The following is a 19802-nucleotide window of genomic DNA, read 5'->3' as shown; positions in this document are numbered from 1 at the left end:
CAATGAATCCTCTGCAGTGAATGGGTGCCGTCAGAATGAGTGTCCAAACAGCTGATTAAAAACATCACTGTGATCCACAAATAATCCACATGAGTAAAGTGTATCATTTAATGTCTCGTGAATTGAAAAACTGTGTGTTTGTATGAAACAAATCCATCATTAAAGTGTTTTATCTTTTAAACTGTTGCTTCTGGCCAAAATAATGGTCCATAATAATCCATAATAACACTTCTTACAGTGAAAAAGTACATCCCCTGTTGTCCTCTCACATCAAAGTCCACCGACATATTTGTACACAACTCTTTTCATCTGAATCAGGAGTGAAATATGCACAGAGCAAGCAAAGTTTTTTGGACAAAAACAGTCCAAAGCAGTTCTAAACAAATATGTTGGATTTTGATGTGAGAGGACAACAGGGGATGGACTTTTTCACTGGAGGAAGTGTTATGGATTGTAATGGTGGTGGTTTAAAGTTATTATTGGTACAATCAACACGCAGGAAAAACCTGCAAACCCTCATGCTTTTCAAAAGTAGCATTAGCTCTTTTAACATAACAGGTAATTTGACTTTTTATAACTAAGCAAAGTTAGTTTACGTTGTAAATTATTGTGATGTAACTCCCCTAAAAATATTTTAATGCTTTTCACTTCATTATTACGCCACTTAATATTTTGTCATTTTATGTAATCTTGTTGAAAATGGTTCTTGTGGAAAATGAAATATAACCCAAATGAATCCCAAACGAATACAAAGAGTACATAACCCTTAAATTGATTTAATTTTGATATGTAGTTTGTGACCTACTACATTTTTGCCTAAATTTATAGTTTATCATTGACTTAATCCTCCCGTTGTCCCATAAACTTAGTTTGGGTTGTACATGTTGTTATTACTGTGATTTGTTTTTTTGCTGATTGCATCTTTGGACGTGATTATTTAGGAAATTGAATTTTTCCAAATACTCACATGGAGACAATTTGCACACATTTAATTCGTACTCTAAAGCAGGACTCGTAATGTGAGCCTAAACGAGTTCAAATAGCATCTCAGCCCTTGGGACAAGACCCCTGCACAAAACAAACCCAAAACCCAGCAAGTTTCCAAAAGCAAAATCTATAAATAGACCAGCATCTCAGTTTTACTCCAGGTTCACTTTGTGGTTTCATAACAACCAGCATGGGTCACTCCTTTATTCATCATGCGAGCCTATCTTAACTTTCTCCATCCTTTGCGACACTAACTCTGTCAACGCGCTGTCACGCTTTCGTCTGATAGGTATGCAGAACCCCCTAACTTAATTTGCTCCTGTTATCGTTTTCTCTTGCTTGTTGAAAAAAGGCATCGCTGTTCGGCTGACCTCATGACCATTATCACATTTGATGTATTGAAGTGCAGTGCTGTTTTTAGTTTCTTTGAGGAAACCGGATTGAGCCTGAATACCGAGCGACAGTCACTTTATACAGACTAAGCTTGTCTACATAAGCTCAGCTTTATCAGTGATTCGGAGAACATGTAATCGTGTGATCTTTATGCGTTATTTTCTAGTGCTCTCTCAACTCCTCAACTCAGATATTTATCAGTGGTGAATAACAAAGAATTAGGAAACAGAGCCCTGCAATCCCCCATCAGACACTCTGTCCATCTCCGCTGAGGACAGAGGATTTTCCGTGTTCGCTTTTTGTTGTTCTTTTTCCACTGGTCAGGCGAAAAACAACTCGTCCGCTCAGAGAGCACTACTTTTGGTCACAAATCTAAATAAACTTGAAATGATGCTCTTTTAGAGTCTGCTAATGTTATAAGAAGTTATGATATTTATTAGAAATTCATTGTTGAGCAATTAAATATTAATTTAATGAATTACATGATGTGTCGATTAGTTAATTGTGTTAATCACAAATTAATCACACATCAATTTTAGCTGATAAATTACTCCCCAAAGATAATTTGAAGCATCATTTCACCCACGTTATTGTGCTAGATGAAAAAAAGCATTGAATAGCTATTACAAAAAGATTCAATGATGATTTAGTGTTGCATGGAGAATCATAATAAATGGGTTAATTAATATTTATTGAAGTTTTTTTAATGATTTTTTAAATGATATGAAATAATTGAAATGAAATGATACTCTACATATGAAACTAAAACCACCTGTAGGTGGCAGCAAGTCACTTACTGTTGTTCGAAATTGAATACTTCCCTGCTTCGCAAAGTGAATTCAAATTCAAATGTTGCACCTATTTAGACAGTGTGCGATTTCGAATGCATCAACTACCTTAATGAGTGAGTCAATCAGTCATTCATTCAACCGATTCTTTCAAACTAATGATGAACTCAGAAATTAAGTGGCTGTCTTTATGAATAGGTCACTAAATCATTGGCTCACTCAAAAAATTTAATTTGTTAACAAAACATTCGCTGTATGTTGCTCGGAAAGGCATAATGCGTCACGTTACGCTGGAGCAAGGGAACGAGGAGACAAGGAATTCTTCAACAAACAGTCTTTTAATGATATAATAGCTGGAACACAGGGAACGTCTGAGACATAGAGCACACAAATGATATATAACAGCGAACAAAGGACCGGGGAAGAACGCAGGACTTATAAACAGGGAACGCAATCAAAAAGAACTGAAACAGGTGGAGTAATGAATCAAAAACCATGGAAACTGATAGACAATAAACGAGGACAGGAAATGGAAAACCCAAATAAGGACACGAGGAAAGAAAACAGGAACACACATGTGAGATAATGTTTCTGTCATGGCTTTGTTTGAAACTATTTTCGTTGGCGAAATGGAGAAAAACATACAATATTGTGTCTAAAACGCACTTTATTAACCTGTTGTATAAAATCAATGCCACATTTGCAATTGTGCAGATATTCAGGGGGGGAAAAAAACACTCTTGCATGTGTGATATTGCTAAACTATATCATAAGATATAAATATGTAAGACAGATTTATAATATATAAGACAAAAACCCATACAGGGGCATTTTATTACTCTCATATCCTGAACTTTAGGGGCAGATAACTGCATTCTAATAGGTTACATCATGTAGTCAGTTGTTGTGCTACGTCGTGTTCGTCAGCAACTGCATGCAGTATAAGATGACTTACAGGTCTGAGGCTGGTGCATTTACTGCATTCGTTTTATTGTGTTATTTTTTTTTCCATAATTGATCACACCTAATTAACATGTTAAATCGACAGCATTTATTGTAATATTATAATTATGTTATAATTGCTATAATAACAGTGTTATGATTGATTGCTTTTTGATAATGCAAAGTGAATGCTTTTAGCCCAAAAACGATGTAAATATAAATTGGAAATATAACCGATTTAATTTGCCAATTTACACTGTACATGAAAAATCTCAAACTCCAAATTTCAGAAGCCCACCACACATCCCTGTTGTTAGGGGTTTGTTATAAAGACTAATAACAAGCAAGCTGATTAGAGTCCGTTTTAATTCAAAAACATCATGACTGAATCTGACCCAGATGTTGGTTCTTCCAGAATCACATCCAGGTTTTATCTCATATGATTGCACTGTACTTGTCCACCAACTTGAAGAGTACCTCAGTCGCATGGAATTTTATTTATTCCAGACTTTTAAAATTATTTTTGATTGTTTTCCATTTCAGGGTTCAAAGACGCTGGAGGCAGATGGGGAAGGAGCTGAGGATGTGGACGAGGAAGAGGAGGATGGTTTGATCCAGCCAGCTCAAATCTTTGCACCCAAAAGTTTGATTCTCGTCTCCAGGCTGGATTACCCAGAAATATTTAGAGTAATTAAAAATCTGTCTCTCTGTCCATCTGTTTGTCCATTTGCATTTTATGTAGTCTCTCTCAAAAAAAAAAAAAAACATCATTTTGTTTCTAATATATGTTAGTGATGTCAGGAATGTGTACTTAAAAAAAAAAGCTTTATGATTCTCTTTGAGTTAAAGACTTAAGATACAGAAGAAGGCAGCCAGATAGTGACTGAGCTGTTTTTTAGCATGTCATGCAGTATCATCCATTTTCTAAGTGACCAGTAACTTTAGTTATTCTTTGTTAAAGAATTTTTACTCACATTTTTGATGTGAATCACCCGGACATAACTAGGAATTTTCATGCATGAGCTGTAGTTGGATTTAGGATAATTAAAACCATCACTGGGTTGAGAATGATATTGATCGTCAGCTTTTAAATCATTAAAGTCAAAAATTTATGACTGTTGATGGAATAAAAACAGGGATTACAGAGACAGAGGAATATCACAGGAGCTCAAAAGCAGGAAATCCTCTCATCCAAAGTTTTATGCTGACTGCCTGTCTCAATGTTTTGTACTTTTGGCCTACATTCATGAATTTGGCATGAGCTATGCCTGGGAATAAGTTAGTTGAGCTGTATTGCTTGGTAAAAAAACAAATGTTTATAATCACAGACCATATCCCTTAGTTTCTCATAGTACCCATTTAAGAGGGCACTTTTATGCCCTGCTAGATAGATAGATAGATAGATAGATAGATAGATAGATAGATAGATAGATAGATAGATAGATAGATAGATAGATAGATAGATAGATAGATAGATAGATAGATAGATAGATTGATTGATTGATTGATTGATTGATTGATAGATTGTTCTCCAGTTTTATGCTCTAAAGTACAATTCAAAGAAAATATTGTTAAGTGATGTTTGCTATGTAAGTCATCATAATTACTATCGCTCTTACTTGGGGTTAGGGATTTAAATTGTTTGTTCTATGAACATGATTGATACCTCAAATTGTGCATCTTGTTGATAAGACTTGTCAGACTTATGATTTTCACTTGAGCAGACAATAAAAAATCTTTAGACTTTCATTGTAGGAGGGACTAGAATATGAACTAAATGACTGTAATCAGTGACTCGGAAAACCTTAAAAATCACCTAGAACACTATAGCAAAACCCTAGCAACCATGCAGAACACTATAGCAACACCTTAACAACCACCCACAACACTAGCAACACCATAGCAACCACACATAACACTAGCAACACCCTAGAAACCACTGAGAAAACCTTAAAAATCACATAGAACACAATAGCAACACCATAGCAACCACACATCACACTAGCAACCCCCTAGAAACCACTCAAAAAACCTTAAAAATCACCAACAACCGAACAACCACCCACAACACTGGCAACACCATAGCAACCACACATAACACTAGCAACACCCTAGAAACCACTCATAAAACCTTAAAAATCACCTAGAACACAATAGCAACACCATAGCAACCACACATCACACTAGCAACCCCCTAGAAACCATTCAAAAAACCTTGAAAATCACCAACAACCGAGCAACCACCCACAACACTGGCAACCACACATAACACTAGCAACACCCTAAAAAACACTCAGAAATCCTTAAAATCACCTAGAACACTGTAGCAACACCATAGCAACCACACATCACACCAGCAACCCCCTAGAAACCACTCAAAAAACCTTAAAAGTCACCGACAACCGAGCAACCACCCACAGCACTGGCAACCACACATAACACTAGCAACACCCTAGCAACCACACATAACACTGGCAACACCCTAGCAACCACACATAACACTAGCAACACCACAGCAACCAACCACAACACTAGCAACGCCCTAGAAACCACCCAGAAAACCCTAAATCACCCAGAGCAGTATAGCAACACCACAACATTCACCCAGAACATTCTAGCAACATTAATTAAGAACAACTTTGCAACTGTAGCAATAGAAACATGTTGTTAGGTCAACACCAGTATTGTTGCACCACACACATTGACTCTGATTTTGTGTCCAGAAGTGTTTTACATGTGTTTGTGTGTCAGGGACTAGCTGATTGTTTTTTTTTGTTTTGTTTTTTGTCCTAGGGCTGCTTGGGTCTGATCTACACCGTGTACATTGACAGTCTGAGCTTCCCTCTGGAAGGGCTGGTGGCAAACCTCTTCACATGCTTGGTCCCAGTGGCTGGAGGTTCCCAGGTCAGACATTACTTAACCAAAGAATTCCTCATCTGTCTCGACCCTGACCCCTGTGGATACTCGAGCACACAGAGGGTTAGCCAGGGTTCATTTGTGTACCTGTGTACCTTGAGGAAAGCAGGGTCTCTCATATTGCATTTTGTTTTCACTGGAGACTCCCGAGAGGTAGAAAGGGCTTTAGGGGTCAATGAGAGAAGCCCATTGTTTTGTTTAGAGCTAAAATATTACTAAACGTAGCTCTCATGTTCTGCTTTAAGTGCCGTAGTTCTTCACTTTTGTGTCTCGTTTTTCTTTTTGGGGTCTGATTCTCCTAAAACAGCAGATTTATCCCTAAAATGTATGTTTTCTCTTTAAACACAGTTTCTAAATCCACTCTTTATTGTACACTGCGCTCATATAAATCAAGCTAAATGAATAAATCAACAAATAGATATTGTTAAACACTCTAGAAATTGGTTTCAAGGGAAATATATTAGTGCAGACTGCAGAGTTTTGCAGGCTCTCGTGTTGAAATCATGTTGTTTTTGATGTAATTCACCAATACATTTAAAAATTCCTCCAGAAACCATTATTTTTCCCAGCTGGATTGTGGCATCATGGTGATCAAACAGGGTGTAAGTTATAAACAAATCTCACGAGAGGTATATATTCATCTTTCAGTGTGAGTCTAACTCCATCCGCTTGGAATGTGTCATGAGACTCCAGCATGCATCTGTTCATGAAACAGTCCATGTGCATCTTATTGGCTCTGTTTAATGCACGTCTGCTGTTTCTTACAATACAAGAGCCAAGAGATAAAAAAAAAAGGAAACCTGCTAAAATATAGAGAGCTGTCCACTTGTTATATAGCTTCCAAAGGGTGTATGTATATACTGTATATCATGAAACCATATTATATATAAAAAAAAAAAAATGTATATATACAATATATGAAATGATCAGGTTTTGAACTTGACAGATCTATTAACTTCCCAGTTTACCCAATTTTGGAGACTGAGCTGCAAGAATGGGTTATTTAGAGCTCATTACAGTTACAGGCACATCAAGATTTGAGTGCCCGTATTTCACAAATCAAACTTTATTTGGTGTTCAGCGACTTGCTGTTGTTGAGTAACACTTGCAAAAAGGTCACACGGGTCATGTATATAGAGTGTGTTTACAAATATAATTGTAGAAACAGTCACACTTTAGTTTCGAGATCAATTCTCACTATTAACTAACTGTTAACTATGACTTTTGTCTTAATAAACTCCAAATTTGTTTCTTATTCATAGTTAATAAGGTAAGTGTAGGTATGGGGTAGAATTAAGGGATCTAAAATATGGTGATGCAGAATAAGTCGTTAATATGTGCTTTATAAGTACTAATAAACAACCAATATGCTAGTAATATGCATGCTAAAAAGCAACTAGTTAATAGTGAGAATCGGGCCTTAAGATAAAGTGTTTCTGTAGAAACATATAACCTTAATAACATTTTAACATGTAATTAATAATTACATTTTTTTTTTTTTTTTTTTTTATATACTTGAGCCTGTATTGTACATTTTGTGTAGTTCTGAGCTATTATTTGGTATTCGTTGTTAATTTATCGTATGCATTTTTCCAGAACTGAATGTTTGTGTTGATGTTTTCAGAAGCTCTTTTCACTGGGAGCAGGGGACCGGCAGCTCATCCAGACTCCACTCAATGATACTCTGCCAGTCAGCGGTAAAAGTGTAGCGCTCCTCTTCCAGCAGTTAGGTGGGTGTCTTTGACTTTTATAAGGGTAGGCCAGTAGTATACTGTTTACAGTGAATATTGTGTAGTACGTCTTCCATGTCAGCTCTTAACTAGACTCTGACGCATATATATATATTTTTTTATCTTTTCCATATTTATGCAGACATCTCCTGTCCTTTATAGTTCCGCTTAATGCCCCTTCCTGTAAACATGTTTTTGTAGAGAGGACTCGTATGAGAATAATAGATGAGAACAGGGGTAATTGTAACATTTTTTGTAAAATTTCTAGACAACTCAAATACAACTACAAATCTGTCTGGTGTTATTTACATATATATATATATATATATATATATATATATATATATATATATATATATATATATATATATATATATATATATATATGCTGTATACAGTGAATGTCCACATATTAACAGTAGACATGTATATGTATGTATACACGCACAAAATGGGATAACATGGGATACAAAAAAGGGGGGGGGGCAGCATTGCCAGATGTAAATGTGGATTTGCGAGATAGAACTGTAGAATGTAGAATTTATATCTAAATTTAGAGAAAAAAAGCCAGAATTACAGAATAAAAGTGCCAATAGCCAATAATTTATTTATTAGGTCGAAAACGTGTTCCATAAAACTACACCACAAAAACCTGATGTTCAGAGTCTAATTTAAACCTGGAAATTAAAGTTTTAGGATTCAGAAAAATTCCTAGGTCGCAATCAATTTTGTGACAAGTAAAATCAAGTAATTTTGTGACATTGTGAACTCTTTGCACAGACTCTCAGATATTTTTGCTTCTATTAAAAAACAACCTGTGTTTTAGATCATTCTCAAATCATGCTGGAGAACGTGATCAGCAGCATTACACAAACGTTTGCAGTTAATTTCAGTCGTAAAATCAAACGGGGAAACACGCCAAATACAAAAAAAAAATCTGATATCCATGAACTTTTTCAGTTCCACTCTTTGACTCAAATTGATATGCTGATAATACAATTGCTAATTGAAACATTTGTATTCAGTTAAAAGAATGAAGTATGAAAAGACATGTTGATAGATTTGTTTTCTGCTCTTGTACGAAAAATGTCAATTTTCCTGAATGCATATTACTTGATGCAGCTCTGCTCTGATTAAGTCACGTTGGCTGCACCTTTCGTTCTGAATGCAGAAGTACACCAAAACAACTCTTTCCACTCAGCAAGCTTTCACAACCTGTGAACGCACAGATGGTTTTGAAAGGGTAGGGTGATCAGTCAGATGTGTCAGATTTTGAAACACAAAGACAAAAAATAAGTTTCAAGACATACACGGGTTTTTATTTAGCGAGATGAGCATAAGTTGCTTATTATGGAAGAATGGTGTTGCATGGCAACCTTAAGTAGTGACCTGCAGAGGAATGTACTAATGGTGTGCGTGCTGTCCCATGTTCAGCCGGAGCACAACACAAAGCATTTGGACAGATGTGCACGCACCACTTTATAACAGATGCATTATGTCGTACTACCGTCCAGCTGCAAATCAGTCTTGGGCTAATTAACACCATATTAATGTCCTTAAGGCCTTTGTCAGCATGAAAGATTAGACTTTTCAAATTGAACAAACAGAGCACATGTTCTGAATCTGTCAAATAAAATCAGAGTATTCACTTCGGCACTCAGTATTTTCTTCACCTTGTGTTGTGCAACTGGTGAAAGTAGATTTCCCCTTTTCCCCGTTTCACCCGTTTCATGTCATATAATATCATCTGTGTTGTAATTATACTGTGCACTATTTTTAAGATTGGTCATGATTTATTTTGGCCAGAATTTGACTTGAACTATTCAACTTAGATGCGAGGTAATGTGGAGTTTTTCATTACAGTTCACTGAGGTTTTTCATTTTTTATGGATTTATGTAGATCTATGATTAATAACACTCTTACTAAATAAACCCTTCAGAGGCTCTTTTATAAACCTGATGACCCTTAAAGCAGCGTGGGCTTTTTATTTGATCACATGACCGTCTCTCTGAGAGCTTTGATATGAGCAACAGTCGCCTTGTCATCTTAAAGGGTGAATCTTACTAAGCCTATCAAGATCATATTTCACTACACAATTTGCCCCAAACAGGAAAAAGGAATTATGTGAAGAAAATGAACAAAGATAATATTTTGGACCATTAAAATATTTTTGCATTGTGACATTTTTTTAATTTGAGATAATGAAGAAAAATTCCAATCCCTCGATTCTCATAGCCTTGTGTGTGTATATATGTGTATATATTATAGTATATACATATATATACAAAGCAATATTTTAAGCAATTAAAATATAATATATATATTATATACATATATATACAGTCATGGCCAAAAATATCGTCACCCTTGCAATTCTGTCAGAAAATGCAACACTTCTCTCAAAAAATTGTTCCAAATGTAAATGTTTTGGTGTTCATGTGCTTATTGTTTTTGTTTGCATTGCAACAACACAAAAAACAGAGAAGAAAAGTCAAACTTGATAAAATTTCACACAGAACTCAAAAATGGACTGGACAAAATTATTGACACCTTGTCAAAATTGTAAGAAATAATTGCTTTTCAAGCATGTGATGCTCCTGTAATTTGTATTTAGACACACCTGTGGCAAGTAAGAGGTGTGGGCAATATAGTAATCACACTTGCAACCAGTTAAAATGGAGAAAAGTTGACTTAACCTTTGTGTTGTGTGTCACACTGAGCATGGAGGAAAGAAAGAATTGTAGAGTTGTCTGTGGATTTGAGAGAAAAAATTGTGGAAAAACATGGACAATCTCAAGGCTACAATCCATCTCCAGAGATCTTAATGTTCCTGTGTCCACTGTGCGCAAAAAGAGGTTTACAGCTTATGGCACTGTAGCTAACCTCCCTGGACGTGGATGGGAGAGCAAAATTAATGAAAAATTACAACGAAGGATTGTTCGAATGGTGGATGAAGAACCTCGATTAACTTCCAAAGAAATTCAAGCTGATCTGCAGACACAGGGTACAACAGTGTCAGCTCGCACTATCCGTCGCCATCTGAATGAAAAGGGATGCTATGGTAGGAGACCCAGGAGGACACCACTGCTGACACAAAGGCATAAAAAAAGCAAGACTGGAGTTTGCCAAAACTTATGTGACAAAACCACAATCCTTCTGGGAGAACGTACTGTGGACAGATGAGACAAAAGTAGAGCTTTTTGGTAAAAGACATCAAACATGGTGGAGGTTCAAAGATGTTTTGGGGCTGCTTTGCTGCTTCTGGCACTGGATGCCTCGACTGTCTGAACGGTATCATGAAATCTGATGATTACCAAAGAATTTTGGGGCGCAACGTAGTGGCCAGTGTCAGAAAGCTGCGTCTCCACCAGAGGTCATGGGTCTTCCAGCAGGACAATGACCCGAAACACACTTCAAAAAGCACTCAGAAATGGTTACAAACAAAGCGCTGGAGAGTTCTGAAATGGCCAGCAATGAGTCCAGATCTGAGTCCCATAGAACACCTGTGGAGAGATCTCAAAACAGCAGTTGGGAGAAGGTATCCTTCAAATCTGAATGAGCTGGAGCAATTTGCAAAAGAAGAGTGGTCCAAAATTCCAATAGAGAGAAACTCATTCATGGTTACAGTAAGCGATTGATTGATTTTTTCCAAAGGGGGTGCTACCAAATATTAAGTTAAGGGTGCCAGTAATTTTGTCCAGTGCATTTTTTTGGGTTCCGTGTGGAATTGTATCAGATTTGACTTTTTGTTTTTTTACAGAGAAAAAATAAAAAACATTTGCAACTGCAACAATTTTCTGAGAGAAGGTTTGCATTTTCTGACAGAATTGCAAGTGTGCCGATATTTTTGGCCATGACTGTATATGTGTGTATATATGTGTGTGTGTATATATGTATATATATATATATATATATATTATATATATATAATATAATATAATATTATATATATATATATATATATATATATATATATATATATATATATATATATATATATATATATATATATATATATATATATATATATATATATATATATATATATATATATATATATATTATATTATATTATATTATATATATATATATATATATATATTATATTATATTATACATACACCACCATTCAAACATTTGTGATCATTAAGATTTTCTTATGTATTTGAAGAAGTCTGCATTTTATACCAAAATACTGTAAAATAGTAATATTGTGAAATATTATTACTATTTAAAATAACTGTTTTCTATTTTAATTTTTTTAAATTAATTTATTCCTATGATGCAAAGCTGAGGTTTAAGCATCATTAATCCACTCTTCAGTGTCTCATGATCCTTCAGAAATCAGTCTAATATGCTGATTTGCGCTCAAAAATAATTTCTTATTATTTTCAATGTTGATAACAGTTTTACTGCTTAATATTTTTTAGAAACGGTGATCCATTTTTTCAGGATTGTTCCATGAATAGAAAGTTCACAAGAACAGCATTTGTTTGAAATAGAAATTTGAAAAAAACATTATAGTAAAGTCTTTACTGTCACTTTTGATCAATTTATCTAAATCTCTCATTGTATCTTTGCTAAATAAAAGTATTAATTTATTTAAAAAAAAATTAATGATCTGAAACTTTTGAATGACAGTTTATATTTAATATTTTTATATATATTAATGTATATAATAAACAATTATCAGTTTTACTGGAAATTCAGCTTTTTCTCAAATTACGTTCAAGCAAAAAACTCTTGCTTTCCAAGATGTCTCAAGAGGTTCTGTGAGAAACAAACCGATCCTCCTGGATGCCTGTCAAGATCAAAGTTCACAAATGGGTTTGTAAGGCAGCCTTAGTCTTTGACCCAACAGAGGAGAGAGCACCATCCCAAATACCATTCTGTGTGCATGGTCTCTGATAAGAGCATCATGTCAATGTCTCATCCTCCCACATACACGGTACTTCTGGGACTGATCTTGAGGTTACCCAAGCCTGTAATATCCCAGCAACATGCCGACCTACATGAGCAAATAAAAATGTCATCTTGAACTTCTTTGTATAATTTATGCTCTAACTCCTTCCCATTGTTCTCCTCTGTGAATCAACAACAGATTTATCAATGACCAGGCCTATCTGGCTCAGAGCTCGTCCTTGGTTAGACTGTATTTTCAGATGGGTTACATCAACATTAGTGACCTATAAAAAGCTGTGTTCTCAAATGCTGTTCTTGTCTGCCATTCATTTACGCTTTACCATGGATTCATGCACTTGTTTCATTCATTATGTGGCAATAACATCTTGAACATCACACAGCTTCAGGTGCTCTACAGAAGCATCAAATGGAAAACAGAGACACTTGTCTGCCAAACTATAGTCGCCTGTTTCCTGTTGATGGTAGCCATTGACTTTCATAGTATGGAAAAAAATAACATGGAAGTCAATGGCTACCGCCAACTGATTACCAACGTTCCTCAAAATATCATCTTTTGTGTTTAACAACTGAAAGAAATTCATACAGGTTTAGAGGCTGAGTATGGGGTGACCAAATGTTCATTTTTGGGTGAACTATCCCTTTAAATGCTATGTCCATTAAGCCAGATTCTCATTTGTCTACATTTTAAGATCATATTTTATACTTTATTCAATGACATAAAATTTTTAAAAAGTTGATCTCTGATCAACACAGTGGTCTTTCGTTTTTGAATAATTTGGCGTTTTTTTTAACAAATCTCATTAGTGATTCAGTGATCCATTTCTAAAGAAGTCATTTGCTTTGTTCTAGAATGAGTCAGCTATTTTGAACAAATTTGTTGAATGAATGAATGAATCAATCAATCAACGATTCATTCATTAGGACAGTGATTGTTGCCACCTACTGGTGGTTTTAGTTTCATATTTAAAGTATAATTACATTTTTTTCCCCCCAACATTTCATTATTTTGCACTGTAAAACTGTTACCCAGTTTGTATTCAACATATTATGTATTTAAAAATATATATTTTTATATCATTATATGCGGTTGTTAACCGTCTAAATATCTAAATGCCACTTCACATGCAGTTTTTGTGCCATCTCTGCAGTGTAAAGATAGATTTAGCTGATTTCATTTGATCAGTAGCAGCCCTATAATGTTTTATTATTCTCGATGCATTGAATAAATTTAAATGAAAGGGGACACAGGTTAGAAAGTTACCTCTATGAAGGTAAAAAAAAAGATTGAGTTAAATATCACCCCTTAATGCAAAAGTTCTGGAAAAGTTTCTGTCACTGCTTATAGGTTTGAGATTATTTTTCAGTTTTTATCCTGCAAAGTGTCTTCCATGTTGGTGTTGTAGAAATGGCCACTCTACCTGTCTCTCACCGTGAAAAATCGAGGAAAAAGAACATGTTTGCCATCATAAGGCTCAGTGTTTATTGTTTGCAGCTTTTTCTGTCCCTTTCTGTGCATGGGTCAGAAATGTGTAGCCGTTCCAAAAGATAAGTCAATGTCACAAGGTCAGGAAGAGTTTTACTGGATGCCTCGCAAACAAGATTATGAAATGTGTTGTTGTATTTTTGGGGCAGAAGACGACACTGAGATTCCAAGGAACGTTCAGGAGCAGCTTGTAGGACCCTAGCAAATGCTATAAACCATTCAGACCATGACGATTCTTGTCACACATTTACAATGACTTATTGCATTTCTTAAACGGGTCGAATGGAATGGAAAGTATGCAATTGACTTCATGTTCCTAAACATTTCATCTTCTCCTTGCTCATTGTTGGATTCAGGTATTTGGTCAACAGGACAGTCAGTGTGAATTTTCATATCTTGTTCCTGTTTATTGGTGCATATCAGAGTTTGACACAGACATAATGGGAACGTTGACCCCGGCAGCGCTGCGGATACGTCTGTTAATAGCTGGCTGTCTCTGTTTCTGCCGAGTGTGTGATTAATAGCCTCAGTGGTATGTTGATGACAAACAAAAACAGGAACTGTAAACTTTTATCTCTCGCTCTCTCCTTTGACTCCCGTTGAGGAGTTTGCTGTATAATTTATGTCCCCATTACATATTTGCCATTCTCTAGGCTTTTTTGCATCATCGTGATAAAGACAGATATGCAAATGAATCGCACCCGCTGATAGCGTTGTTTATTTGCATGCATTCTTGGTGTTGTTTTAGCACCAGATGCACTGATGGAATTACGTAAAAGACCGGAAACAAGCCCAGATTTTTCCAGATCCCAGCTTGAACACCGATAAGAACCAGCGGCTTCTAAATGATCTTGGTTATTTTACAGCTACTTGCCAAATAAGAATATTGGTTTTATTATTTTACTTGTAGATTAGTTTAAAAATCCTCCTAAAAACACAGTCCATTATAGCAGTTGGCCAAAAGATAAGATGAAGAGTGCAGCAATATAATAACAAGAAATTAGAAATTTATTAGAAAAAATTAATTTCAACAGTTGAATTTTTTTTTTTTAATTTATTTATTTGGTAAAATTGTAACAATCAAGATCTGTTACTTTTCTTCTATCCAGCTCTGTTTTATACTTCTATAATTTTGTTTAGTAAGTTTAGGCTTTTGCTTGTCCTCGATATATTTCAGAATTTCAAATATATTTTCAAAGTATTTTCAAAATTTTCATTTAATTAAATTTATACTTTTATTAAATTTAAACACAAAAAAATCATTTTTTTAAAACATTTAACATTCAATATTTTTATACTAATAAAATTAATCTTAAATTTTGTCTTCTTGCCTGCTTGTCTTGTTTGGGTTTTTTTGCTTGAATGGCTATCAGTTTAAATGGTACAAAAAATTAAGCTGTGACAGTCAAGATCTAATAATGTAAATATGATGGTTTGTGTATTGTGATAAATATCATATTGTGACGTTGCAGACAATACCTAGCCCTAGTTATAACCGCTCATGTTTTCAGAAAAGGTGTTTGAATATATTTGAAAAAATTTTTGTTGATCAAAAATTTCATTAGTAATTGTGCGTTTGTGTCATTTCTATGTGTTCCAGGGATCCAGAATGTTCTTAGTCTCTTCTGTGCGGTTCTGACAGAGCACAAGGTTTTGTTCCACTCTTCCAGCTATCAGAGACTAGGAGAGGCCAGCCGTGCCTTAGAGTCCCTCATGTTTCCTCTTAAGTACAGGTGGGTCAACGTCGACTGTTACTGATATAGCCAGAATAATTGACCTTCAGTTGCCTTGATAAGAGCATCTTATTTCATTAGCTACATTATTAGCAAATCTAGTTCAATCTAAGTGCATTGCATAAAAACCAGGACACCTCAAATGCGCCAAGAAAAGCTTGAATTAATGTGTCCTCTTCAGAAATGATAAGCGTGTAATTTTGCAAATGGTTCTATTTTTAGAGTCTTTTGCAACAGTATGTACTATTTTTGTGCTCGGTATGTAATGAGAACAGTCTGATATTAACATCTGCTGATTGCTTGACATGATGATGATGGTGGTTACCTAACTCTGATTTGGACCACAGCTACCCCTACATTCCCGTCCTCCCATCTCGACTGCTAGAGGTGTTGAGCTCGCCTACGCCCTTTATCATCGGAGTACACTCCATGTTCCAGAGCGAGATCCAAGAGCTGGTGAGGCCTTACAGAAAGACATTTTTCAGTCTGCCTTAAAACAGGTGGTCAGATTCTGGTAACGTTGCTCCGTGACTCATTCGTTAATTTCTGATTGGGTTTTGGTTTCTGTTTACAGCTTGATGTGATCATTGCTGACCTTGACGGAGGAACAATTAAAATACCGGAGTGTATACACCTCTCCCAGCTCCCCGAACCCCTGTTGCACAATACTCAAAAAGCACTGTCCATGGTAAAAAAAAAATAAAATATACACACATTATGGTGTCATGTAATTGATTTACTGTGCAACTTGGGTTGCATTTAAGTAGACATTGCATGCATATGTTTTTTTTATTTTTATTATTTTAAACATTGGGGGATAGTAGTATGGTCAAATTTTTACATTTGAGGAAACCCCTAACCGTAAATATACAATAAAAGCTATATAATACAATAAACTCTCAAACAACCGATAGTCAAATTAAAATGTCTAACAGATGTGTAATGATAGAATTCTGTTATGCCAAAGGGACAAATTATATTGTTTTTATTCATTTGCTATGGTTGTTCATGAGAAGAGAGAGAGAAAAAAAAAAAACTTTTCCATGCTCTTGAGAAATGAATTTTTTTGGAGATGTTTTTCTTCTGACAGCAATGATATGAGCCAGATCATAGATACTTGAGACTGGGGTCTTTTGATTTAGGCCATAAACAAGCACCTAGAGACCGTCATGAACTCTAGTAAGCACATATCAGTGCCCTGGTAACAACCCACAACACCTTAATATCTTGGTGGCCAGGTTTGCAGAGGAATTGCCATTTAAATTTTATTGAAAAATACTAGCTATTTCAATTTACTTTCACTACTGGTGTAGAAATTCTTCACGCTTTGCCTTTAATCGTCACATTTCATAATCTTTCTTCAGTAGCTAATCTGCACTTTCAACATATACATAACCTCTTGCGCTTTAATAAAGTGGTGTTTTTTACATAGCATTGAAAGATGATTCTGACTGGAGACATTCCATAAGCTATATTTGCACCATTTGTCTCATTCCCTCAGATAGCAGGATATTTCCTCACTGTAAATACCTTCTTTGTCTTCAGGTTTTGCACCCAGATCTGGAAGGAGCAGATAATGCCTTCCCACCCCCTCGTTCTGCTCCATCCAACCTCAAACTGCTGGTAAGATCCTGGTTTGTCTATTTTCACTTTTACAATCTCGCAACGTTACATGTGAATTTTGCGGAATGTGTGGCTGACACTAATGTGGCCGACATGGGAGTCTCTTACTGGGTCTTCAGGGGGCTGAAAAATCTGTTCATTTCGAACTCCCATCACGTACACAGTTTATTTTGAGGCGAGAAAATTTTCACTCTGACTCATTCCATCCTCATACGTTTATCTGGAATGTCTCTCAGTCGCTTCTATTCTGGCTTTCTTGTTTTTGACAGGATAAGGAGGTGAGGGCGGTCTTCCTGCGCTTGTTTGCACAACTCTTCCAGGGCTACAGGTCCTGTCTGCAACTCATTCGCATCCATTCCGAACCTGTGATTCACTTTCATAAGGTGAGAGCAGGGCGCTGATCTGCAGCTTTATGATGTTAAATCTCATTTGCAGAGTAATCAGGCCCATCAGCCCACAAGCAATTAGGAGCAATTACTGTCATCATGCCAGATCAGTCCAGTAAACTCAAGTGCTTGCATAATGACTGTTCGAGAAGGATCTTCTTACTAATTATGCCCAGGGTTTTCAGCAGGGGTCTGTAGGCAGATATATACAGTACAGCACGATACAATTATTTTATATATTTGAAAATGTATTTCTAAATGTGGTAGATTAATGACCTTTTTTCTCAAAAATGCAAATTTAGTCATCATTTCACCCTCATGTTATTTCAAGGCCTGTATGAATTTATTCAGTGGAACACAAAAGGAGATAAGCATTAGTGAATAGGAACCAGCGCTTTTTAAAAATACCAAGATGTATCATAAACATAGACCATACAATGTATCCCCCATTTGTCTTATGAAGTTGTGTCCTATGGCCAAAATTTAAAGCAAAAATCTTTAGGCACTGGACAATTTTGAGATTTTGGCCTGATTTGCTGCAATAACAATAACTAAGTGGAAAGAAAACATCCAAAATGTACATTTAAGTGTTTATTTTATTACACTTTATCTATTCGCATCTGTAGATTTCAGTTACAATACATATCTATGGATGGATGGATGGATACTAGGGTGATTTATCGTGCAGCCCTAATAGATAGATAGATAGATCGATCGATAGGTAGATATTTTTACAGGGGAGTTTATTCATATATCATTTGCAAAATTTCTGACTATATTGACAATATTTTCTGATTTAAGTGATATTTATTTATTAAGTTATAGTTATTTATTCTGATTTAAGCGATTTAAAAAAAATAGATATCCAACCCCCACCTTTAAAAAAAACACTTTAAAACTTTTAACAAAATGAAAATTTTAAACTTGGCTTCATCCAATGTTTAGATTTCTTTTCTTAAAAATATGCAAATTAATTCGATTTTATTAATTTGATAATATGTAATTAATACATTTAATTAGATAATGCTTCATTTGCGTATTTTAATATAACATTTCATAACACTTATGCAAAGCAGTTGTCTTAATGTTCTGTGATCAACTGGATAAGTATGGTGATATTTGTTAGGTTTTTTTAACACTATTGACATGTAGTGTTTTGATTTAGTGTTCTGCTTCAACCAGCAATCTACTAAACCAAAAGCACTAACACAACTGATGTGAATTGTTTGTTCATTTTGTTGAATTATAACTAAAATTCTGTTGTAGAATAGGTACATTGACATCTGGCTACGAACAAAATGATTTGAACGCACCTGACATCGTAATTACGACTACCCAACTTAAATATGAACTTCTTAGGAGGACTTAAACGAACTGAATAAATATTAATCTCATGTCATGTTAAATAGGTTGCCAGACGGTACAAACAACTCTTGACTGGTTTGAAATACAGCATTGTTTATCTTACCTTAACCCAAGGCAGCTTGCACTTGTACAAACACCTGCCTTTTCATAAACACCGTGGGTTTGGGTCAGAGCCAGAGAATGAAAGAATAATCTCAATGAACTCGCTAGATAAGCACTGAGCTTTGCCTCGTCCACGCTTCGCTTTGAAGTGCCTCGGTGCAAACGCAAGCACTCATGCCGATGGTATCGCGGTTAGTTTGTTTAAAACACTTTGGTCTGTCGGATTGTCCTCGCAATGAGCCAGATGAAAAGTATCAAACTTGTATTTGCAAGTGTTATTTCACCCCCCAACCTGTTTTTGTTTGTGTCGGCCGATGTCTCTGTGGCAACGTCTCAATACGACCCTTATAAAGCACCCCACATGGCTCAGATTATAGCACAAGAATGCTTCACATCTCGAAACTGAGCAACTTGTCCTGCCAAATGCTCC

At 35.5% G+C, this 19802-nt stretch overlaps 1 protein-coding gene across 4 annotated transcripts in view; it reads left to right on the top strand.

Annotated features, from left to right (window-relative positions):
* Positions 1 to 19802, top strand: part of sbf2 (SET binding factor 2) — a 133805-nt gene that overhangs the window by 50720 nt on the left and 63283 nt on the right. For all 4 annotated transcript variants that reach the window (XM_058783123.1, XM_058783122.1, XM_058783120.1 and 1 more), the window contains exons 4-11: positions 3654 to 3797; positions 5904 to 6014; positions 7651 to 7756; positions 15764 to 15896; positions 16244 to 16352; positions 16471 to 16584; positions 17442 to 17519; positions 17789 to 17902. In XM_058783123.1, the coding sequence (XP_058639106.1) occupies positions 3654 to 3797; positions 5904 to 6014; positions 7651 to 7756; positions 15764 to 15896; positions 16244 to 16352; positions 16471 to 16584; positions 17442 to 17519; positions 17789 to 17902 (909 nt within the window). The remainder of the gene's footprint in view (positions 1 to 3653; positions 3798 to 5903; positions 6015 to 7650; positions 7757 to 15763; positions 15897 to 16243; positions 16353 to 16470; positions 16585 to 17441; positions 17520 to 17788; positions 17903 to 19802) is intronic.

The sequence above is a fragment of the Onychostoma macrolepis genome, chromosome 07, assembly GCF_012432095.1.
Source record: "Onychostoma macrolepis isolate SWU-2019 chromosome 07, ASM1243209v1, whole genome shotgun sequence".
NCBI lineage: Eukaryota > Metazoa > Chordata > Actinopteri > Cypriniformes > Cyprinidae > Onychostoma > Onychostoma macrolepis.
The sequence above is the reverse complement of the archived record's forward strand: the minus strand, read 5'-3'. Positions and strand labels throughout refer to the sequence as shown.